Here is a 26,062-nt window from a genome sequence, read left to right as displayed (position 1 = left end):
ATGAGGTTTAATATTTTTTTATATAATTTATTTTAGGGTCTGCTCTTCAGTACCGGAGAGTGTCTGAACTGCAGTGCAGATCTAATGCGACTGTGGATGCACGAATGCCAAAGAGTATACTCAGATAAATTAGTGGATGACAAAGATTCAGACGCTTTTACTAAAATACAGACTGACGCGTTGAAAAAATTCTTTGATGTAAGTTGTTCACTATTATAATCGTACCTACAAACTGAATATATTTTGCTTTAATATTTGAACATACCCATTACCAAGAGCTAAAAATACTAACATTGTATTACCTAACTATTTAAATGCCAATAGATCTTTTTGATGTGGTTTCAAAATGTTAAGCACTGACATTTGTAGATGATATTTGAGTTACAGATTGTATCATTCAAATACTATTTATTATTATTTAAATATGGTATCAAATATTTATGTAAGTGCCTTTATAAGTTTAGAGGTAGACAACCAAACTTACACCTAACACTACTTCTAAAAGCTGGGCAAAATAATAATATTTTTAAAATTAATTAAGTTAAATTGATATAAAAATATTTTAAATGTTTGAAGTTCATAACATTAATTTTTTTTTTTTGACTCAATTAAATTAAGTGATATGTATAATATATAAAAACTAACAACTAAATTAAGAATTTAAATTAGGTAAATTAATTGATTTGTTTAAAATATATAAATAGCCAATATATAGTTTAAAATAATAAATATATAAATATCATTCATATAAAAATATTCACATAAAAAATATATTTCTTTAACAGTAAAAATGTACTTATGTCATTTTTAAATAAAATTGTGACAAAAATATTTTATAATTTGTTCTCTTGAGAATAATTTTTAAATGCCCATCTGTATTCATTAGTATTAAAACTAAGTTATTTGTCTGGCTAATGGCAACAAAAATAAGTAAATTTAAGAATTAAATTTTTAATTTGTAATTATGCACCTATCTTCAACCATCATTTTATTATGTTTAATTTATTTATTATAATTCTGAAATGTAAATTATATATTTATACATTTTTTTTTATTAATAATATAAAATATGATTTAAATATTTTTAACTAAAATCACAGGTCTTATTTGTAGGAAATCGACGAGTGTGCAGTTTTTGAAAAACCAAATATTTATTGCCATTTTGCTCAAGGTATTGGTGAACCTAAGTATTCGTCGGTTAGAAATTGGACTAATCTTACAAAATTACTGGAAGAAGCACTAAACTTATACAATGATTTGGTTGCTGCCATGAATTTGGTGTTGTTCGAAGACGCTATGATGCACATTTGCAGGTTTGCAAATTGCAGGGAGAACCATAGGCTTATAGTTTTGGATGTGATTGAATATTAACGTAACGGGTTTTGTGGAAATTTATAGAATAAACCGAATATTGGAATCGCCAAGGGGCAGCTGTTTATTGGTAGGGGTCGGAGGTAGCGGAAAACAGTGTTTAGCGCGTTTGGCTGCGTTTATTTCCAGCTTGGAGGTAGCTCAAATACAACTACGCAAAGGCTACGGGCTTTTGGATCTTAAAGTGAGGTTTTAAATGAAAAAAATAAAAATATGGTTATTCATAGTAAACAGTAATATATTTGAAGGTAGGCATTAACTAGTTAGAAAGTTTTTTTTAAAATATAAACTGAATACTCGTAGTTAGTTACATTTCTAACCAAAGTAATAATTAAACTACTTAGTTAAAAAAACTGAAATCACGGTTGTATATTATATATCTATAACAGTAGGTCAATTATTCGATTATTTTTGTTTAGTTATATATGCTTTAAACAATTATTTAAAAAAAAAATATAAAAATAAATATTTCTTGATTAAATAATGTAGTTGTAACCAGTGGCGGATTGTGCAACTGGGAGGCCGGGAAGTTTTTCAGTGGGCCGCAGCCCGGTCATGACTATACGGGTCTATCATTCTAAAACTGATTTTATAATTTTATTTTATACTTAAATTTGTTCTTTTTTATTTTTAAAAATATTAGTTTTTGATAAAAATATTATTTGTATTATTATCTATGAGTAATGACTAATGAGATAACTCTAGTTAATTTCATGGTATTATCTTGGTAGCTTTATAATACTGAAATACAAACGGCCAATCAAAATTCCGATATTAAGCTCACCAACACGGTTGTACCATGTGTACAATGTACATTCAACCGTGCGGCGTGCACACGATGTAGCACACAGTCTGAGATTATGATGTAGCATGACAGCGGCTGTTATGATAACATTATTATTTTTAAAATAGAATTTAGCATCGACTAAAAATCTATAATCTACATTAATATACGAATAAGTGTAATAAATTGTAATTGGTGTAAACGTTTTTTTAAAAGTGTTTTTTGTCTGAGAAAGCAATGTCGGAGAGTAAACGTAAAGGTGGAGCCCAGAAAGTTAGGGGAAAAAAATAAAAACTTTTATCTTCACAAGCAAAGCAATGCAGACTGATCTCGGAACTGTTTTCAATCACACTAAATCAAAAAGTGAATACCTTTAGTTAAAGAAGTAATATTGTAATAATTTATAATATTATGTTTTATTTTTTCGTTCAATAAGAAATGATAAACCATTGCATATGTATTAAACTAGGTACCTAACTAGGCTACCTAATAATTTATAAATAAAAATAGGTACTGAATTATTTTAACTATTATAGAGTGATGAATGTGATACTACGTTTTATAATACTGATGTTAATGATGACAAAAATATTGTTATGGTTGAAGATGTTGAAAAAAATAATTTGTTAGATATTTCTTTTAATTATTTTCAAAAATCTATGCCATCTGGTATCAATGATTATTATTTTTTAATTTTACTACATTTCCACTAAATTGTTTGCATTAATGGTGTTTTGGGCCGGTGAAATGAAATTCTCCCGGGCCGGTTAAAATTCAGAATCCGCCACTGGTTGTAACTAAATTTTCTACTAATTTGTAATCTCTTAAATCACTACAATATAGCTATTGTGCAATAAGATTCATTTTTAATAAAATGTTTAGTTGGTATTAAAAAAAAAATGTTAATATTTATTAACTTTAAACTTTTTGAGTTGAATAATATATTGATTGTTAACTGTTAACTATAAAATTATAATTATTATAATTTAAGATAATTATTTTCATTAACTATTAACTTAATTATCTTTGTATATACTGATATAATTATCCATAGATGGAATTATCCAGTTTGTATTTGAAGTCGGGTTTGAAAAACGTTGGAATCGTTTTTTTGATGACTGACGCTCAAGTACCGTCGGAATCATTTCTAGTTCTGATCAACGACATGCTTTCGACAGGTGAAATTCCAGAACTATTTCCCGACGATGAGGTTGAGAACATTATAGCCGGCGTTCGTAACGAAGTATGATTTTACATTATCGTATAGAACGTTGTAGTAAAATAAAAATAGAATACAATAGGTAGGTAAGACGTAAATGGTTAATGGAGTAGTATATGGAAGGAGGAATGAAATTTTTACTTAATATGTACATCGATAAAAACATACCTACTATCGCGATGGTCGCAATCGTAATGACATTTTTGTATACAATTAAAACGAACAGGTTTTTGTACGTAATAAGAGGATAATTAAGTCACAGGTAGGGTGGTTTTCTTACTTTTGTATATTTATTGGCCTTCACCCCTAATTGTTATTGTTATAATGTAAGTATAATATACTAGGTATATTAATTTAATATTGAATATAAGTGTATTAGTGTATACAATGTAATGTTTTAAGCATGCTCACCCCCATTTCTCTCTTTATTAGTACATTTATTCAAATTCTTATTTTTAGAATTTTCAAGTATACTTAAAGACCATATTTTAAAATTCCTGATATTTCTTGTACTACTTAAGGAATATCATTTAGTGATATAAACTTCTGTTTTTCAAATGAGGACCCCCTCCTTTTTTATTGAAAATTATTTAGCTTAAGGTTTTATTGGAAATATTTATGTAGATTTGAGGTATTTAAATCAAACTTCTAATAAGAAGTTTCTGAGTTATTAAAATGTTTAATCTAAATATAATTATAATCCTTAAAAATGATATAAAAATTTTAACTATATGACATATAATATTAGATGTAGTAACTAGTAAGTACCTAATTATTATACTTGGACCATTTTTACAAATTATTTATATTGATAGATCAATAGTTATTACTAACAAGTAACATTTTCAAATAATCTAAGCCCCAATATATTATACTTAACCCATTACCATAGATATTCTCCTTAGTACTTACACAGAGTTATAAACCTAACTTAAAAACTACTCGTTAGAATTTTGTTCTTATAAAATTCTTAAAAAATTTATCTGCTGAATAATTAAAAGTGAATTAAAAGGGGGTTCCGAATTGAAAAACAGAAATTTGTATTATCATTCGTCACAGGATCGCTATAAAATTTTAGAACTGCAAAAGTATTTCAATGATCGGAATATTATTGTTATTGTAGTATTATGTGCCCTACTGTCCCATAGACTTTTCATAAAATATAATATTATAAATTCCAATTTCCAATTTCCATGTAATCAATAGTATCAAATATGACAAAAATGCCAAACATAGCAAAAATTGAATTTTTATAACAACTAACCTTTAATGTAAAAAGTGTTCTTCAACTTTTTAATTCTTATTAAGTACGTTATTTTAATACAATAAAATTGAACAGGACATTTTTATTCCCATGATTGACTAATTGATAGGTTGGCCAAGTGTGTATACTGTAGTTGGTAAATTGTTGGAGTTAATAAATTACCTACAAAATTACTCCAAAATAGATTAATCTAGTTTATTGTAAATAGTTTCTAAAAAGTAATAAATCATAACAATATTATAATCGATTAGGTCAAGGGCGCCGGACAGTTGGACACTCGCGAAAATTGTTGGAAATTTTTCATCGACCGGGTTAGACGGCAGTTAAAAGTCGTGCTGTGCTTCTCACCAGTCGGATCGGTATTGCGGGTTCGTTCCAGGAAATTCCCCGCACTGGTCAACTGCACGTCCATCAACTGGTTTCATGAGTGGCCACAACAAGCACTTATGTCAGTGTCCAATCAGTTTTTATCCGAACTCGAAGTGCTCCCCGTAAATGACTTTTTACTTTTTCTACCAAAATCGTCATCATTTATCATTGCTAGTGATTAGTATGTGGCGTGCTCACCGTCGTATGAAATTTTTCTAGGAAAACTTCAGAGAATCCGTCGCCAAGTTCATGGGTTACGCGCACACGCAGGTCAACATCATATCGCGAATATATTTACAGAGCGACCGTCGGTACAATTATACCACGCCCAAATCGTTTTTAGAACAGATATCGCTCTACTCCAAGTTGCTAAGGCGAAAATCCGCAGAGTTGGCTAGCAAAATTGACAGACTTGAAAATGGGTTAGAAAAACTGAAAAGTACAGCCAATCAAGTGAGTTTATATTATGCACACAACTCCTTAAAAATAAAAAAAGGATTTGTAATTTATTGTATTTGAATACATTGATCACCTGAGAACTAGCTGTACTGTAAGCCTTTACAGACATACACTGTACAGTGTCGGTAGGTTTTGAGTGTATGAACCTCCAACCTGGTAATTGAGAGTTATATGGTCATTGTAATGGAGTGTTAAATACTTGAGTTTGAATTCAATAATAAATCATTGCTGTCAGATTATATATTCCTAAGGATATTTTAGATTTTAGATTCTAAGCGGATCGATGAATATATTTAAAAATATATACGTTGTAATATTATATAATAATACGTAATAAAACACTACAAATAGCCCACAATTTGTGTGAATATTTTGAAAATTTATTTAAGTTGGTATAAGAAATGATAATTTATTTAATAGTGAAATGTTCAAGTTTCTTCTATGCTCAATATTTATTAATATCTTTATTTTTATATAATAACTAGATAACAAAAATCGGTCAAGGATAGGTCGGTATTATACTTTTAAACGTTTGAACAACCAATGTCATCAACATTTGAACACCAAGCGCTCATAAGATTGTTGTGACTAAAACAAAACTTTTTTTTAAATTTCTAGTAAATAAGCTTGTACTTATCACATTTTCAAGTTTTGTGTGTTGTTTAAAACTGTATTCATTAATCTTGTATTACATTTTCAATTGTTCTCTCAAAAACAAAAAATTATCATATTACTTACATCAAAGAAAACTAAAAACTTAAAAATATTTAAATATCTATAAATACCACAAAAACAACAAAACTATGGTCTAGTAAATGCTAATCTGAATATTTAATAAAATATCAATTTTCTGTGCTAATATATTTTTGAACCATAACAAAAAAGCAAAATCAATTTCAAAAAATGGTTATACGTAAAAATTCCCGATTTCCTTAATTTCAATTTTTTGTTTTTCTGAATTATTTTTAAGAATACTGAGTATTTCACTCTTGAAAGCTCAAAAATGCGATATAGATCCAATTTTTTACCAGAGATAGGATCTCCAAGCAATTGTTCTACTATAGAACGTGTAGGTACTATACTACTATAGGTCCATAGACACAAACTCACAAAAAAAATAACATCATTGATTATCAATACATTTATCGCTCTGTTCAAATTCTAAATATATGAGTTAATAGTTACGGACCAGTCTTGATTAGTCAAATGATTTATTGTGATGCTGCTATTTAGTATAATTAAAATGCATGACGTGTGATTTATATATAATTTCGATTTCAGGTGGATAATTTAAAAGAAAAATTAGCAATTCAAGAAGTTGAATTAAAAATTAAAAATGACGCGGCCGATAAACTCATTCAAATAGTTGGTATTGAAACTGAAAAAGTATCAAAAGAAAAAGCATTTGGTACTATTTTAAATTAATAAAAAAAATAATATTTTTACATTTTAACTTTTAAGACATTTAAACAAATTTTATATAGCCGATGACGAAGAAAAAAAAGTTGGTTCAATAGCAGAAGAAGTAAAGAAAAAACAACGGGACTGCGAAGAAGACCTCGTAAAGGCTGAACCAGCCCTACTCGCTGCTCAAGTTTGTATTTAAAATATAAAATATTTTTAAAAAAAATTACAATTGAGATAAATATTATATTATCTGCCCGTATATTCACTAAAAATAAAATAAATAAATATTATATTATTACGTATTCATAGACGTGCAAAGACTCCAATTCCCGGTTAACCTTGAGATAACAAATGCCCCAATACTTGGATAGTGCCCATTACAATTGTTTTAAATATTATATAAATTTACCATCTACTTATACATTAAAAGCTGCAATATTTAAATGAAATAAAAACTTGTTATAGGTACTTATTTTACATTTATCCATAGCAGTTATATACTTTATTGTTTATGTAAAACTATAAAACAATTTTAATTGTAGCATATTAATAAAACATAATATTAGATTTAAAAAAACTTGGTTACCAAAATAACTAAAAATTGAAACAATAATTAAATATAAAAATTTAAAGATATAATCAATAGTGTAAATAGTGTAATTCGCCTATTTATTATTACTTTAAGTGTTACATATGAGAATTAGGGGGGGGGGGGCTAGGAGCCGCCCCTAAGTTATATTTCGAAAAAATTCTATACTGTTAAAAATAAAAAAAAATAACTAACAAAAAATATAATATAATAATGTTTTTCTTTCATTTTTTTTCTCTAGGAAGCTTTAAATACATTGAACAAATCAAATTTAACAGAATTAAAATCATTTGGATCACCTCCCGGCGTTGTTACAAATGTAACGGCTGCTGTGATGGTGTTATTGGCACAAAACGGTAAAATACCCAAAGACCGTAGCTGGAAAGCTACTAAAGTACGTGACGTACCTATATTATGTTATTAGTTATTACATTGTAGTTATATTAATAAATAATAAATTGATGATAAATCCAATCGGTTTAAAAATTACCGTTTTTCGTTATGATTTATTGTACCTAAATTAAAATACTCTTTTTTTTTTTTACAAGATTAAAAAATTGGTTTAAATTTTATGATTAAAAAATTATATTTTGCAAATTATGATATATTATTTGTATTTCAAATTTATGCTATTTAGTATTGATTTACAATATATTATAAAAAATACATATTTAAAGAAATTTTAGACTATGGTTAATTTACCAAGTGTATAATATTATTCTGAAATTCCATTTTAATGTGAAATAAACGTCTAAATAATTAACATTACTTATTGGGTATATTTTGGAAATTAGAATACTGCCGTTTACATGGTTTTACATTTAACCTAAACTATTTAATTTAAATTTAGATTATGATGGCTAAAGTGGACAGTTTTCTCGATTTACTCATAAACTATGACAAAGAGAACATTCATCCCGAAGTTACTAAAGCTATTAAACCATACTTAAAAGATCCCGAGTTTGAACCAGAATTCGTTAGATCAAAATCCGCGGCAGCTGCTGGTGAATTTCATAATAATCCCACTGTGTTTAACAAAAGTCAAACATTGTATTTGATAATTCAATTTCAGGTCTCTGTGCTTGGGTGATAAACATTATAAAATTTTATGAAGTATATTGTGACGTAGAACCAAAACGATTAGCCTTAGCTCAAGCCAATTTGGAACTCGCTCAAGCCCAAGAAAAATTAGCAGTTATAAAGAAAAAAGTCGCTGTAAATATGAAATACTTTGTAGCAGTGTAAGAATGATATAAATATCGATTTAATCCGAAAACAATTTTCACACAGTCCTTGGAAGAACAACTTTCCAAATTGACAGCTGACTTTGAGCAGGCCACATCCGAAAAACTACACTGTCAACAAGAAGCGGACGCTACTAATAAGACAATCGAATTAGCGAATAGACTCATAGGGGGCTTGGGGTCGGAAAACGTCCGTTGGGCCGAAGCTGTAGCTTGGTAAATAATTATTATTGCGTGTCAACATTTCTCAGAAATAAATTTTTTTTTCGATCATTAAGTTTTATGCAACAAAGTACCACTTTGCCGGGAGACGTTCTTCTCATCACAGCGTTCATATCGTACGTTGGGTGCTTCACGAAACACTATAGACAAGAACTGCTACACAAAATATGGACTCCATTCGTAAAAACCTTAGATGTACGTATAGGTTTGGTATAGGTATAATGTATATGTTATACTTATAGAAATTAAATGATTTCGTTGAATCAAAAAAGTTTAAAAACAAATAATACGACGTACGAGACCAATATGGTTTAATTGTGGCGCGTGGACGTAGTTCAGAATTATACATTACAGCGCTTCATCACAAGTCACCAATTAATTAAAAATAGTGAAATTTAGCTTGTGTATACACTTTTGAACATTAATTACTGTACTCTTGCACAACGCATATATAGTTGTACGGAATAGAAACCTTCCAAGGCATTGTGAACATATGAATACTGCAGTCTTTTATAATGGGTAGGTATTTGCTATTATTTTAATCTATTAACTAAATTAGTTTTGATTTAAGGTGGTTCAATTTAGTTTATATTGTACATTGGGATTTCATAAGAAGCGACAGCACATTCTTAAAAACTATTAGGACGTCTTTCAAACATAAAGCTTTTGTTATTGTTGTAAGTCACTTTATGCTTTTTGTAATTATTATCATTTAGCTGCACTCTGGTGACTATAATTAAATTATAGTTAGCTGTTCGAAAAATATACGTCTCTCGAAACATTTTAACAAGTTGTATTCAAGTCTTAATAAATAATATATTAGTGTATTATAATAACAATTGTACAAATACATTATGCATACTACATTTTTACATTTCAAGTGGTTCTATAAAAATAACATTCTTTTGAGAATACTAATTAAACAATAGGAATTTAACAGTTAACTAATTTAAAATTATTTTTTATTATCATCCTGTGCTTTTCATAGTTTGGAATTTAAATACTTGTTTCGTTTGTTATTGTGTTTTAGTATAAAACACTCGATCATAACAATAAATGTTTAATTAGAATACATCTCACTTGTAGCCTGCTGTACCAATAACTGAAGGGTTAGATCCGTTGACTTTATTGACTGATGACACTCAAGTGGCGATTTGGAATAATGAAGGATTACCCAGTGATCGTATGTCGACAGAAAACGCAACTATATTATCAAACTCCGATCGTTGGCCGTTAATGATCGATCCACAAGTAATATATTCCATTTTTTTTTTTATTACCCATCCATTTAATATTTTCATTTATTAATTATTAGTCTTAAGTAGTATCATTGATTATGAATACTGGTATTTAATATTTTTCTAATAGAATATAAGAGATTCTCTTTGTAATAATTTTTATCTGTTTTATTTATTTATCATATATTATGCAATAATATGTATACTGTATAATATATCGTATGCAATTTATATTTCAGTTACAAGGTGTTAAGTGGATCAAACAGAAGTACGGAGAAAGTTTAGTTGTGTTGCGTTTAGGACAGAGAGGTTCAATGGAAGAGTTGGAAAAAAGTATAACAACAGGAAGAATTGTACTGCTCGAAAATATTGAAGAAAATTTAGATCCAGTTTTAGATCCTTTGTTAGGTCGTAATCTCATAAAAAAAGGAAAGTAAGTATGCGCCAATAGTGTGCAACGTTATTTTTTATAAATACATATTTATACTAGGTCTTTAAAAATGTTGTATTTTTTTTTTTTATCTTGGATAGAGCCATTAAAATGGGAGATAAAGAAGTTGAATACAATCAAGAGTTTCGGCTTTTACTCCATACAAAATTAGCTAATCCACATTATAAACCCGAAATGCAAGCTCAAACGACTTTGATCAATTTTACTGTGACGAGAGATGGTTTAGAAGACCAGTTACTTGCTGAAGTTGTAAAAGCCGAAAGACCTGACTTGGAACAACTAAAAGTAATTTTTATTTTTACTTCAGTAAAAAGTGTTGTCATAAATATAATTTAACCATACTATTATACTATTGTTAGGCTGAATTGACGAAGCAACAAAACGATTTTAAAATCATGTTGAAAAAATTAGAAGACGATTTGCTCTCACGTTTGTCCTCAGCAGGAGGTATGCTACTTACAGTTAATTTTTATAAATAGTTGCTTATTAGTAATTTATGAAGTGTCATCACAGACTTGTTATATCTATTTAAAACGTTAGGTTCTAGACTCTACAGTCTACATAGAGTAAATATATATTTCAATAGCACATAGAACATTTTATTAATTTTTAACAATATTAGGTACCTACATACATGAAATAAATAAATGGCATATTTGAACGAAGGTTATACTTTTATAGATTGTCAGGCACATGTTATATTAAATGCATTATAATTGCTAATCCTAAAACTGAATAAATGCAAGTATTTAACATATGAAAATCAGAATGTATCAGAATTTAATAAATAAAAAATATTTTTCAACTCACCTCATCACATTTGGTGCATTCAGGTTTAGGGTGATGGATGTATCTGGATGTTCAAACACCAGAATAAAAAATTTAAACAAACGTTCGGGTTTTTATAACTGTTATTATTCAGATTAATATTGGTTATTACGGATGTTCAGTAGTCTTGTAAAACACAACTTTTGAAGGCTGAGCCCCCCCCCCCCCAAAAAAAAAAAAAATGTCAAGCTGAAAAAAAAAAAAATAATTTATGTCATGTATAATAAAATATTATTTCCTAACACAAATGACAAATGCACAACATTTGTTTATAGGTACCAAACTAAGTTTATTATTGTACATTTTTCTAAGAAGCTACAAGAACTACGACCGTACCTAGGAAATTAATTAGGTACCTATTTATTTACCACTTGTCTAGTAGACGGATATAAGTTAACTAAAATGTTTAAAATAGTATATAGGGGCGTTGCCTGTTGAGCCATAGAGAAATAAAATAAAATATAAATATTTTGTGATTTCCGAAAAACTGGTAAATATGGCCTTGAATTACGATATTCGTTAATAAATTATAATAATAACGGTTGGGAAGTTGGTTGGCAAATAATACTGGATAGGTATTAACTTTACTATTAATCATAGTTACTATTACTCATAACTTATAAGTATTTGGTATTTTGGTCACGACTGTCAATACGTTGTTCAGTTTTGTTGAGACCATGGCTTAAATATACAAGGTTATTGCAATAGTACCCCCACCATATCATTTTATCACGTTAATGAATTAAAATGGCAGCGTAAGGAGATGACCTATACTGGCTATACTATGATATGGACCGTACCCTTACGCTGCCATTTTATTTTTATTTGATAACAATTTGGGCTATATGTAATAACCTTGTATATTTAAACCATGGTTGAGACCATGTCTATATTTTATATTCCTATTGGCTATATTTGGATTTATTTTATTATAACATTTTCATATACCAATAAAGTAATCTATATATATTATATATATATAAAGTATAAGAAGTAATTTAGTTGACATTATTAGGCGATTTGGTTTAATCAGAATCAATTAATGGTTTATTGGATTTTATTTTCAAGAAAATAATTATTAAATTTACCTATGATTGATTGTAAAATTGTTCCTGTTAATTTATTATTATTATTAAACAACTAACTACAGAATCAAGCTCACCACAAGAAAAGCATACAAAATTTTATACCACATAAAGATTGTAAAAATAAAGTTTCGGATTAACCAGAATGTTTTATTCGGGTATTTGTTTTTTTAAGGGTTTTTAGGGATATTAGGGGTTCCGGTTAATTCGAGTGCAAGGCCCTGATACTAACCTTAATATTTAGCCAACTTTCGGTTTCAGTTTTTAATATTAAACGACGAACGTTGAAAATACCTTACTGATAAACTACCAAGTCCCACCAGTATATAGGTTACCTTAACCCATTAGCGCCCAAATAATTATTTTTTTTTTAATTTTCAATAAATTTTTATTGACAACTTCTGTTGACAAATACACTCATATTAAAATATATATATTTTTTTTAAATAGAGCCTATAAACGTTGCCATATGTTAACGCTAACGTTACCAATTGAATATCATTTGCTAATTTATATTTACTATATTTTTCTATTAACCTAAATATTATAATAAATTAAACACTTGTATATTATGGATAAAAATATTTTTACTTTAAAGACAACATATTAAGTGACACGGCGTTGGTGGAAAATTTGGAAACGACTAAAAGAACTGCTGCAGAGATACAACAGAAAGTGGCCGAGGCAAAAATCACGTCGGAGAAGATTGACGAAGCCAGAGAACATTATAGACCTGCAGCCGCGAGGGCTAGTCTGTTATATTTCATACTCAACGAACTGAATACGATCAATCTGGTCTATCAATTCTCGTTAAAGGTAAAAAATTATCACGAGAAAGCAATTCAAATATACGCGCATTTACAGTGGCGGACCTGGAATTTTATTTTGTGGGGGCTCATCGTCTTTTTCCAAGTTTTACGACACAAGTATTTAAAAATGGCCCAATTTATTAACCTAGATGCTAGATGGGGGAGGGGGGACTCTAGGCCGCCTTAAATCCGCCACTGCGCATTTAAATGACATGATAAATCATAATATATCGTGTCGAAAACTGTAGGCTTTCAGCGTAGTGTTTAACAACGCCATTGAAAAATCCGTTCCGGCAGAAACCGTATCGCTGAGAGTGAACAATTTGATCGACTGTATCACCTACTTCGTCTTCGTGTACACTTCTAGAGGACTGTTTGAATGTGACAAATTGATATTCGCGTCGCAGATGACATTCCAAGTAAGCGATGTCATGAAAATAAATATTATAAATTATATAGTGCAGTCATAGAAATATATAATATAAATATATCGGGTACCTAAATCAATACTATTGATTATACACAGCCACACCGTGATTAATCTTTAAAATTGAAATACCATTATATTCACACTTAACTAGTTATTGACCTATTTTTTTTAGTATGATGATAATAAATTAAATCAAATCAAATACCTAATTTATTGTTTTCATGGTAAAGGTAGGTACCTACCTACAATATAATCTAACATAATAATTTAAAATATTCGTTTTCAATTTTTCATTTTCGAACGACTGTGATCAGTTTTAGTGTTTTTGAGTTTAACAGGCCTTGAAGGCTTTTCACACGCTTCAACCAAGTCTTTCCATCTGTCACGTTTTCTTGCTATTTCTAACGTCATTCCATCATCTACTTATTTCCCATCCTTGATCACACTGTCTATCCATCGTTAACGAGGTCTCCCTCTTGGTCTTTTTTTTTCGGTTTTAATTAATATATCACGGATGAGCCTTGCATATTTAAAATGAATATTCACGCATCACCAGTTTTTGTTAATTATTTAAAATCGATTTTATTTTTAAGTTAATATTTTTGATTGCAAGTAATAAAAAGTTAACATTTAATACAAGATTCGTCATAAGTTAATCTTAAAATAATTCAAAAATATAAACAATACATTAATAAATTTTTTTTTAAAAGAGTGATGTTAAAATTAAATGTTTACATTAATCATTGAATTTAAATAAGACACATAAAAAACAGTGATTTAATCGATGAAGACGTACGCACTCGAAATATATAACTAAGTATACGTTTAGAGCGAGTTCCGCTGTTTTTTTATTTCATTGTTAACTTAGAGCAGTGTATCTCATTAGCCTACTATAATATATCAGTGTTATTTCCCAGGTTTCTTTTATCATAATTAATTAAATTATTTGTTTAGTATTATTATTAACATTCATAGGTACTATATGTTTATATATAAAACAAAATTAAAGTATAATCATTGATCATAAGTTATACATTATTATAATTCAGGTACCTACCGCATGCATGTCTTTCATTTTAAATGTAATGTGCAAATTAGTACCACTGTTTCTAATGTATTATTGAGTTATAAGCCACTATGATTGTTATTCGAATTTTATAATTTCTGTGTTTGTGAAATCATTTTAAAAATATGTAATAACTAATTTATTTTATTAATACAATAATTTGCTTTTTTTAAATACTAGGAATGTGAATTTTTATTTTATTTTTTGGTAATTTTAGTATAAATAACTAACAAAATTAATTAACTAATACAACAAGAATTATTAATACGACATATAAATATTAAATTAATTTTTATATTCATATCGTGAATCATCATCATTATATGATGGAAGTTATTTTATAAAAAAAACTTATTACAGATATTATTAATGAGTGAAGAAATAGCTCCACAAGAGTTAGATTTCTTCTTGAGATTCCCGACAGCTCAGCATATTAGCAGTCCAGTAGAATTTTTGTCCAATTCAAGTTGGTCAGGTGTTAGAAGTTTGTCGACTAAAGACGAATTCAGGTATTTTAAAAATTTCCAATTCCATAAAACAGTTAAGTAATGAAATAGTTTCTAAGATTGGTAAAATTGCATTTATATATTTTTTTTTTTAGAAATTTAGACCGTGATATTGAAACATCTTCAAAAAGATGGAAAAAATTTGTTGAGTCGGATTGTCCAGAACGCGAAAAGTTTCCTCAAGAATGGAAAAATAAAGTGTCGCTACAAAGACTCATGATGATGAGGGCATTACGCCCAGACCGAATGACTTATGCTATGTCGTTAGTATTTCGATTTGTTATTTGTTAATGGTTTTTAATTTTTATTATATGTTTGATTATTTAATCAAAATTAATTAATTCATTTTATGTAAAGCTAATTTATTATCATCTTTTTTGTTCAGCGTATTTATTGAAGAAAAACTTGGTTCAAAGTATGTAGAAGGTAGAAGCGTGGAATTTGCAAAGTCGTTCGAAGAAACTAGTCCAACAACGCCGATTTTCTTTATTCTTTCCCCAGGAGTAAACCCGTTGAAAGTAATATTCTTATCACTGATAATAGTACTTACTAGATTTTCGTTAGGTAAATATTTACCTAACTAATAACCCAGCACTTATTTGAATGCATATACTTTTTATTAATTATTTATATACGAAATAAATTTAATTTAAGATTTTTAGAATGAACTGGCAAACTTTTAAGAAGCTAATAGTTTAAATAGAATGTTTTGTTTTTTACATTACAGTTATAACACGAAATCTGTAAAAAAATACTAGTAAAACTAGTTTCAACAAACACTTTTTTGTAAAAACCTTAGACATATAAAATAACCTGTTCTAAAATGTAAAACAAATCAAAAAATTTTCACGATTCTACAGTTTTTTTGAACAAATTAAACATTTCAATTATAGATAAATTATGGTTATATTTTAAGGTTATATTCGTATTATTTTTACCTTTTACGATTTATTTTAATTAAAATTAAAATTAAAAATATTACTTAATCTTGTTTTAAAGTCTTGGAATTGTAGCACATTCCACAACCAGGTTTTTAAAAAGATTAAAAGTTAGTCTGTAAATATTTAATTGATTTAAAATTTTAAAAATGAATAAAATAGGTGAAACTATTTCTATAATATAATATACAATGTGTATTGTACATAATATTAAGTTTATTATAATATTACTTGTTCAGGATGTTGAAGATTTGGGACATAAACTAGGAATTTCAACCGGATTAAACAATTTTCACAATGTGTCATTAGGTCAAGGCCAAGAAGTCGTTGCCGAAAGCGCAATGGAAATTTCCGCTCGAAATGGTCATTGGGTCGTTCTTCAGGTACATATTAAAATTATAAAAATATAAAAATACATTTGAAAATGTTACAAGTATGTTCCAATAAATAAAAAATATTCTAATATTTAAATAATTATCTTTTTATAAAAAAAATATAAAATACCAAAATCTTCAGTTGTAAACTTATATCAACACCAAAATTATGACTACAGTATTATATTATGATATATTTTGTACCAGAGTTTGTATTACTGCAGTTATACCAATAATTGTCCAGTTTCTCATTAAACGTCTAGATATAGAACGTGACTTTTTGTTTTTACACATTTCATATAATAGGTACACGAATAAAAATATGTGATATATTATATTATTATTTAAAAATGATTTAAAAAACTGGTGCATACGTGTTCGTAAAAACAATTTTTGACTTATCGTATTTAAAAAATAATTTATTACGAGTTAGAATTATAATATTAATATATAATACGGCGTTTAGCATAGGCAATTTGAATACAGTGACGATTTTTTTTCGTTTGTAGCCACACCACTACATTAGTATTCCCCAAACCCGCCAAAACGCATAGTGTGGCACTGTGGAAACGCTCTAACTCCCAATATTTTTATTTTTAATTGAAAACAGTGAACAAGATGAAGTTTCTGTCAAAACGTGTTACAATATAATATTAAACACACCTAATTGTATAATATTATCTACGTTCAAACTAGTTATGTACGAAGCTTCATAAAAAAGTATTCATAATATTTTCAATTTTGATTGTTCATTACATCAATAACTTCAGCTTGTAATCTTTTATAGAACAAAAACAAATAAATGTTTATAAAATGAAAGTTAGGAACGTATCATAAGCCATGGTTTTTTAATTTCAGAATATACATTTAGTGAAAAAATGGCTACCAACACTTGAAAAGAAAATGGAACTACTCGGAGACACAGCTCATCCAAGCTATAGACTATTTTTAAGCGCTGAACCGGCCGCTACGGCGTCGGCACACATTATTCCACAAGTACTTAACTTTTTTTATTTACCTGTTTAAACGCATTAATTATGTTTTGACCTAAATGCAAGCTAGACCGGAGATCTATGTTATAAAACAAAAAAAATTCATTCTAAGCTCTGTACATTTTCTGCACTTAGTATGTTATGCAATAGAAAATGGTCTTTAATAAAACGTTGACTTAACCCTGACAACTTTCAAATTAAAGATATTCCATATTATTATTAAAAAAAGTCTTTGAACAAATAATAAACCAAATACGTTTATATAGTTCACTACTGTACCTAATATATAAAGCCAACAGCTTTATATCGCTTTAATTTATACACAACACATATATACTGATCTAGATTCTCCGTAACATAGGCTGATAAAGGTCTAAGACATATTTAAATCTTTTAGGGAAATTCTATTATGGTTTTATTTATTTGTATAACATTGTCTGTAACGACGTTAGGGAATTTTGGAATCATGTATCAAAATCACAAACGAGCCACCGACGGGTATGCAAGCCAATTTGCACAAGGCGCTGGAAAATTTCAATCAAGAAACACTGGAGATGTCGTCCAAAGAAGCCGAGTTCAAAGCGATTCTATTTTCGCTTTGTTATTTCCACGCCGTAGTCGCCGAACGGAGGAAATTTGGTGCGCAGGGGTGGAACAAGATCTATCCGTTTAACGTCGGTAAGAATATACCCTTGTCAAAAGTGTAATATTTTATTAGAGTCACCGTCGGTTGGCCTATGTACGCACAGCCCTTATTAAAATTTTATCTCAATCTCATCGTGTCGTTTTCTGTCCAGGTGACTTAAATATAAGCGTCAGCGTGCTGTTCAACTATTTGGAAGCTAATAACAAAGTCCCGTGGGAAGACCTGCGATATTTATTTGGTGAAATTATGTACGGTGGCCACATAACGGACGATTGGGATAGAAAATTGTGTATATCATACTTGGAGGAACTGATGCAGTCTGACCTGGTAGATAAATCTTAATATGTGTTGTTGATTTAAATATATAACATCATAATATGTTTAATTTAGGATGACCATAGGAACTGTTTTAAACAAGTTTATTCCTGTTTTTCAGCTTGGTGTTTAGTTTATCCAATCGGAATTAAACAGGACGCTTTTAGCCTTGTTTTCCGTAACTATCCTGTTTTAATCCTGTTTTTTACTATTTTTTTTCAAAAAAATCAAAAAGTGATTTTACTGATGCATTTATAAAAACGTCTTCTATGATAAAGAGTGCCTATAAAAGGTTTATTTTTTTTTAGTGTGAATATTTATTTGCCACAAAATTACGACGATATTGATCGCCAACAAGAATAATATAGGTAATTAAATTAATTACCAATATGATTCTTATCGGCGATCGATATCATCGCAATTTCGGGGTTATTTTTTACCTGGTAATAAATAAATAAAATTCAAGTTTTGTCAATCGATATATTTTTTTACTCATTACAAGAAAAAGCATTGTTTTTTTTTTATATATGTACATATATGGTCATCCTAGTTTAATTTAAAAATAGTGGTTAACGCGTTAATCAAATAATATAATTACATAATTATATTAGCCTATATTATCATATAATATTATATATACATATTGTTTATCTATACACAGAAAAAAATAAAAATGTATGTTGAGGCAGTTCAGCAGTTAACCAATTTTTCAACTATTTAATAATTTTATTTTATTTTAATTTCTGACATTTTCTACTATGCTATACAAATAATTAAATAATGTAAGAATGTAATAGTATGACATATCTTAGATAAAAGAACTATAGGTTTAATAATAATTAATAACTTTATTAAGATAACTATTTAATATTTTTATAATATAATCAATTTGAAATTAGTTTGTGTTCATACAAATTGTAATTCAATTTATCTTACACTGGTTTCTTAAAATTTGAACAATTTTTTTGCACAAATAAATATTGTAAAAATAATTAATTAACATATCTACGATATTGGTTTTTAAAACAAATTCTGTATATGGCGGTTAGATTGTTCTGAAAACGTAGAGCTTCATAAGCCCTTAAAAAGTTTGTAATAAATATTTACTTTTGTCGATTAAATTTCTAAATTGATTTCATCTTTTGTGAATCAAAAATATTACAAAAATATACTATTATAGTTTTGTCATAATTTATTGATGAAACATCGATTTTATTTAAATTTTGTTCAATTGATAAAACGTTTTTACTTTACAGTAGGTACACAATACACAATATACATTTCTATAATTTATGTATAGTTTTTACTATTTGGGTCACTCTACCTATTTATTTTTAATCAAATCAGTGTTATTAGCACCAAATACTGATTTTTATACAACATATTACTACAGAAAAAATTAAAGCATAAAGGTATCATAGGTACCTACCTATATTAGTTGAATTATGTTTTACAATGATCAAGAAAAAGATAATTTTAATATTATTTTGAATTTAGTTTTGTTCTTTTAACTTTCTGTGTTTTTAAACGTGAATTAGAATATTTTTTATTTTATTTTATTTGAATTTGAGAACCCCTAGGATGGAATATTAATGATTAATCGGAATTTCATCTATATTCTACTCTAGGGCATCGGACCATTCTTTTCAGCCACTTCTCCGGTATATTAATATATATATACGAGAATATTTCTGCATTTTTGTATATGATACATAAACCAGTTTTAACAGTTTACGTGTGACAACGAATGGAATTATCTTACCCGTATACCTCGTACAGGTCGATGGAGATCTTCACCTCGCCCCGGGTTTCCCCGCACCGCCAAACACAGATTATCAAGGTTATCACAACTACATAGACGAAGTATTACCAGCCGAGAACCCTGTGCTATACGGCTTGCACCCCAACGCTGAAATTGGATTCATGAGTACAACGTCCGAGAATTTGTTTCGCACAGTATTCGAAATGCAGCCACGGGAAGCAGGTGCGATCGGGGGTACGAACGTCACTAGGGAAGACAAGGTAAGCGCCTTAGAACTAATGTTCTTATATGAATAACTTATATTGTTATTATATAAGTTGTAACTTCTGTCTGTAACGAACCAACACCCAGAATTGCAACACGACGTTAAGCTAAATCCGGTGAAAAGTTGATCTCGACACTATAAGTATAGTCTCGTGTCGAATCAAACATTCATATCGTAAAAAAATATGTACAAGTGTAGAACAAAATAGAATAATTTTAATAAATGTGGACGAGTAACCGAAAAAGTGTTAATATTTTATTTTTATATTTTTTAGGTAAAACAGATTGTCGACGAAACGTTAGAAAAATTACCTGAAGAATTTAACATAATCGAGATGATGGGTAAAGTCGAAGAAAGGACACCCTACGTCATTGTAGCCTTTCAGGAGTGCCAACGGATGAACTTTCTAACTAGCGAAATGAAACGGTCTCTGAAAGAACTAGAACTTGGACTTAAGGTAAACGTGTTAATTACGACATGATGTTTATGACTAATCGTCAAAATCAATTATATTTTTAGGGTGAATTAACTATTACTTCGGACATGGAAGACTTGGAAAACGCTTTGTTCCTGGACCAGATCCCTCTGGTGTGGACGAATCGGGCTTATCCGTCTCTGCTTGGTCTTGGAGCGTGGTTTTCCGATCTTTTGCTACGTATTAGAGAGTTGGAAACGTGGACCACTGATTTTGTCGTGAGTATGCGTAGTTGTATATTTTATTATATAATTCGTAAATGAATTGTACTTTTTTATTTTGCGCACAGAAATCTAATACTACTTGACTTGTCGTTAAAAAAATAAAATTAAATAGAATCGTCTACGTTATAATGAATCTATTATGGTTAATACAATATTTATAATTAGGTAATTAATGTATGTTATGTCAAATTAATATATTTTGATGAGGTCTGAAGTGAAAACTTGGGTACCTATACTACTTGAAATTTGTGGTTCATTTATTGCATTATGCACCAATCGTCAAATTTTGAATATGTCTTAGTTATTAAAAATTTTTTTTAAAAAAATGAGATTTTTATAAAAGTAATTTACTTCAAATTAATTCAATTAAGTTACATAAGTCACTATTTAAAAACATAAGTCAATAAATGTGTTCATGATGATGGTAAAAAAATAAGGATTATAAAATGTATACATTTAAAATTTCATATTTTGTAATATGTATATGTACCTGTTTTAAATTGTCCTAAAAAAATGAATTATGTGTACTTACTGAACTTTTCAATGCAATCAGCGTTAATCAGTAAAAAATCTGTTGAGTACCTACCTATGTTGTGTGTTAGTTGCAAGTTTCAAATAATTTACTATTATTTTACGGATAATATATTAATATGTATTTTATATACCTAGTAATTATTGCAATAAAATACAAAATATTTTCAAATTATCGAATTTTTACCGTTTAAGGTACCCACGTCAGTTTGGCTTTCTGGATTTTTCAATCCGCAATCGTTTTTGACGGCGATTATGCAGAGTACAGCGAGGAAACACGAATTGCCTCTCGACAAAATGTGTCTCCAGTGTGACGTGACAAAAAAGCACAAGGAAGAGTTCAGGTAATTAATTCAGGTCTATAATAATAATTATACCTACCTACTTGACAATCGTATCTCAAATGCAACTGTCGGCCAACTACAGACGTAGTTTATTGTTGTATGCTTAAACCGATGACGATTTTTCAGTGGAGCCGCCAGAGACGGGGCTTACATTCATGGGCTTTTTATGGAAGGCGCCCGATGGGATATAATGCAAGGGGTCATAATGGAATCTAAACTCAAAGAGTTATTCCCTCAAATGCCGGTGATTAATGTCCGAGTAAGTGTGAATAGTATTCTGAATACGTCTTAAGGGCGTTGCATGCGGCGATTTTCTGTCTTTGTCTAACACACGTGCAACATAAGAATAACGACCTAAGCGCCTGACAAAAATAAAGGTACTTCTAGTTGTTCAATTTAAAAAATGTAAAGATTTTTGAATTAGTATACAAGTTTACTTTGCATCGGTCGAAGTACTTTTTCAATCGTGACAATATTTTGATGAGAATTTTAAATAAATCATTTTTATGTAAATTTTAAATTTTAAATTTTTTATAATTTTATTTTATAAATTGTATTAAAAAATATTTAAAAAATGCTTCAACCGATGCAGAGTAAACTTGTATACCAATTCAAACATCTTTACATTTTTTAAATCAAACAACTAGAAGTACCTTAATTTTTGTCAGGTGCTTAGGTTGTTATTCCTATGTTACTAGTGTGTTAGACAAAGACAGCAAATCACCGCATGCAACGCCCTTAAAGTAAATTTGGTAGACATTTCTAGAGATGTGAGTCTGTATAGACACTAGACAGTGGTATAAAATTATATTATATGAGGTATAATACACATGGTATAAAATTATTTTATACAAGTTATATACAAAAATGGTTTAAAAAAAATATTTATTAATGTTATTAAAAAATTAATTTGATATTAATTATAATAACATAATTTACTATGAATTATGACTATTAATTAGGTACCTATATTATTTTAATTAAAAATGTTTCTAGTTACTATAGGTATATCAGGGTATAGTGGCATGACAAGTATTAATTTACTCTAAAATAATTCTTTTATTATTGTGGCTATTAAAATAGTTTCTGAAATTATTAAACCACTTTAAAACTGGCCATAATATAAAAGAGTTTTATAAACTGTGTTAAATTTCCGATAATTCAGGTTACCACTTATTGCAATTGCAATGTTCTAAGCCGTATAATACGATATTATACAGGCAAAAAATAATATACCTACCGTATTTTAATATCTCCAGACCATTCATAGACTAAATCTAAGCGATTTTATTTACACAACATGTATAATTTATAGTTCAGTTACCTATAGTTATAGTTAATTTATAGAATTTAAGTCAGGGTTAAAGTTATGTACATATCGCCACCTATAGTTTGTCTTTATGACGTTCAGAAATATATTAGGTATATTATATATATTTTAATATAACATTTTTTCTTACCCGATTTGTTGACAAACATTTCTTATGTTGAACTTACAGGCTATTACACAGGACAAACAAGATTCACGGAACGTTTACGAGTGTCCTGTGTACAAAACTAGAACGAGGGGACCGACGTATGTGTGGACTTTTAGTCTTAAAAGCAAAGATAAATCATCGAAATGGACATTAGCTGGTGTAGCACTTTTGTTACAGCTATAAGTTATACCATTGATTATGAATAATAGTATTAGTATTATATTAGTATTCATTATCAATGGTTATACCAATATCCATACATATTACATATATTATAGCTATAGATGGTCACTTGAAACCGAAAATACCACGAACTTCTACACTTGAAATATTATTTATTATTATTACCATTATTGTTGTAAACACCTAATCATAGGTAGGTATTATGAAAATTATGTCATGTTTGATTATTTATTTTGCAGTGAATATAACATAGTATTATAGTAATAATTACTATTAATTTGTTCGTTATTAATAATAGCAGTGAATTCATACTTTACCTTCAGTTCAGTCTACATAAAAATCTGAAATTAAATGGATTGTGAAGTAACTTGTAAATGTTAACAATAATAGTTATTCAGTGGACAGTGATGTCAAACTGAAGAATTATTCGTAATTTCAAACGAATGATGCTCAGTGGCGCAACTAGGGCTAATTTTTTTTTTTTTTTGGGGGGGGGGTGCCCCCATGCCACCATATATATTCACATAAGAATATAAAAAGTGATATAAAAAAAAATATATATTTACTCAAATTTAATTTTCTACAATAACAGTATACTTACTATAATAACAGTATCTATGGTAATCAAAATAAAAACCCCCGGACTACAATATTAGTTTTTTATAGGGTTCCGTACCAGTGCCGCAACTAGAGATAAAAGGGCCCAGGTGCGAGTTAAATTTTGGGGCCCCCTATTTCAAACTTTTGTACCGTTTATACATATGTCATGTATAAAACTATTAAATCAATTAAAAATTAAATACAATAAAGGAATTAATAAGTGAAAAAGGCAAAATAAAGTACGTTCATCATAATCTTACATATTAAATGACACGCATTTTTATATAAAAATTATTTCTCTATTAGGTATTATTATAAAAAAAGGCGGGTAAGTCCTGGATGTCGCTCTGCTGTACAGTAGGTTACAAGTGGGTTACTGTAATGGATGGAATTAAATTTGAATCCAATGATATTATATCATTGTATACGAAAAACGATTCTGAACGGAGATGATTTGTCAGTCTAGGATATATTATTTTTAAAGAAAAACTTATGGAGAACCTTGTACCAAATTTTAAAAACTTAGTTATAAAAGAAAAAATTTTTACGATTTTTCAACCACTAAATTACTTGCAAATTTTCGCAATTTTGACATATTTCGTATAAATTTGAACTTTAAATGCTTATAAATAAAAATTGTGACAATGTATTCCTTTTATTTTGCAACTGCTATTGTAAAAATATGTTAGGAGCGTTGTATTAAATTTCCAAATCTTAGAATTAAAAAGAAAAACTTTTATGAATTTCTGTCTAAGATAATTTGAACATTGCCGTAATTTTTACGTATTTAGTCAAAATTTGAACTTTAAATGCTTATAAAAAAAAATCGTGACTATATATTTCTTTTATTTTTCAATTGCTATTGTAAAAATATATTATGAGCCTTGTATTAAATTTTGAAATCTTAGATATAAAAGGAAAATTTTTTATGAATTTCTAGCATAAAATAATTTACGAATTTTCGTGATTTTTACATAATATGTTGTCAAAATTTGAACTTTAAATGCTTATAAATAAAAATTGTGACAATGTATTCCTTTTATTTTGCAACTGCTATTGTAAAAATATGTTAGGAGCCTTGTATTAAATTTCCAAATCTTAGAATTAAAAAGAAAAACTTTTATGAATTTCTGTTTAAGATTATTTGAACATTGCCGTAATTTTTACGTATTTAGTCAAAATTTGAACTTTAAATGCTTATAAAAAAAAATTGTGCCTATGTATTTTTATAATTTTTGAATGGGAGTTAGAACAACATATGTGGACCCTTCTATTAAATTTTCAAGTATTTTGTCCCAGCTAATTTTTTTTTATCAACATTTATAAAAAAAAAATCAAAAAAAATCGATTATTTCAATTGCCTATAAATAGATTAAAAATTAGTGAAATATTTTGAAAATAAAACTATATAAAGAAAATGTCAATTTAAACAACTGGTAAAATTTTCAAGTGTCTACGACTCATACTTTTTGAATAATAACAAATATCAAAAATCGTTTGAGGCTAAACCGTTATTTAATGCGGTTTTGTAAAAATTTAAATTTTAAACACTCCTAAAAATTTTTTGTCTTAGTCCGGTTGAGTTTTTTTTACA

General features: G+C 28.3%; 1 protein-coding gene across 1 annotated transcript in view; it reads left to right on the top strand.

The window, feature by feature from the left end:
• The window catches only part of LOC100166970 (dynein beta chain, ciliary), an 88,959-nt gene extending 64,842 nt beyond the window's left edge, over window positions 1–24,117 (top strand). Inside the window, exons 47-78 of the mRNA XM_029489234.1 lie at window positions 37–198; window positions 1,114–1,313; window positions 1,399–1,555; window positions 3,210–3,398; window positions 4,890–5,129; window positions 5,227–5,460; window positions 6,748–6,874; window positions 6,951–7,060; window positions 7,704–7,856; window positions 8,313–8,466; window positions 8,535–8,677; window positions 8,753–8,922; window positions 8,985–9,123; window positions 10,015–10,179; window positions 10,406–10,599; window positions 10,698–10,902; window positions 10,977–11,064; window positions 13,129–13,346; window positions 13,588–13,758; window positions 15,196–15,344; window positions 15,437–15,604; window positions 15,727–15,859; window positions 16,519–16,662; window positions 17,512–17,649; window positions 18,098–18,323; window positions 18,443–18,618; window positions 20,386–20,628; window positions 20,908–21,090; window positions 21,153–21,326; window positions 22,059–22,207; window positions 22,334–22,466; window positions 23,707–24,117. Coding sequence (XP_029345094.1) covers window positions 37–198; window positions 1,114–1,313; window positions 1,399–1,555; window positions 3,210–3,398; window positions 4,890–5,129; window positions 5,227–5,460; window positions 6,748–6,874; window positions 6,951–7,060; window positions 7,704–7,856; window positions 8,313–8,466; window positions 8,535–8,677; window positions 8,753–8,922; window positions 8,985–9,123; window positions 10,015–10,179; window positions 10,406–10,599; window positions 10,698–10,902; window positions 10,977–11,064; window positions 13,129–13,346; window positions 13,588–13,758; window positions 15,196–15,344; window positions 15,437–15,604; window positions 15,727–15,859; window positions 16,519–16,662; window positions 17,512–17,649; window positions 18,098–18,323; window positions 18,443–18,618; window positions 20,386–20,628; window positions 20,908–21,090; window positions 21,153–21,326; window positions 22,059–22,207; window positions 22,334–22,466; window positions 23,707–23,868 — 5,397 coding nt within the window. The 3' untranslated portion in view covers window positions 23,869–24,117. The remainder of the gene's footprint in view (window positions 1–36; window positions 199–1,113; window positions 1,314–1,398; window positions 1,556–3,209; window positions 3,399–4,889; window positions 5,130–5,226; window positions 5,461–6,747; window positions 6,875–6,950; window positions 7,061–7,703; window positions 7,857–8,312; window positions 8,467–8,534; window positions 8,678–8,752; window positions 8,923–8,984; window positions 9,124–10,014; window positions 10,180–10,405; window positions 10,600–10,697; window positions 10,903–10,976; window positions 11,065–13,128; window positions 13,347–13,587; window positions 13,759–15,195; window positions 15,345–15,436; window positions 15,605–15,726; window positions 15,860–16,518; window positions 16,663–17,511; window positions 17,650–18,097; window positions 18,324–18,442; window positions 18,619–20,385; window positions 20,629–20,907; window positions 21,091–21,152; window positions 21,327–22,058; window positions 22,208–22,333; window positions 22,467–23,706) is intronic.
• The last annotated feature ends 1,945 nt before the right edge of the window (window positions 24,118–26,062 follow it).

Source organism: Acyrthosiphon pisum, chromosome X (assembly GCF_005508785.2).
Source record: "Acyrthosiphon pisum isolate AL4f chromosome X, pea_aphid_22Mar2018_4r6ur, whole genome shotgun sequence".
NCBI lineage: Eukaryota > Metazoa > Arthropoda > Insecta > Hemiptera > Aphididae > Acyrthosiphon > Acyrthosiphon pisum.
Note: the sequence above shows the minus strand (reverse complement) of the source record. Positions and strands in the feature narration are given on the sequence as shown.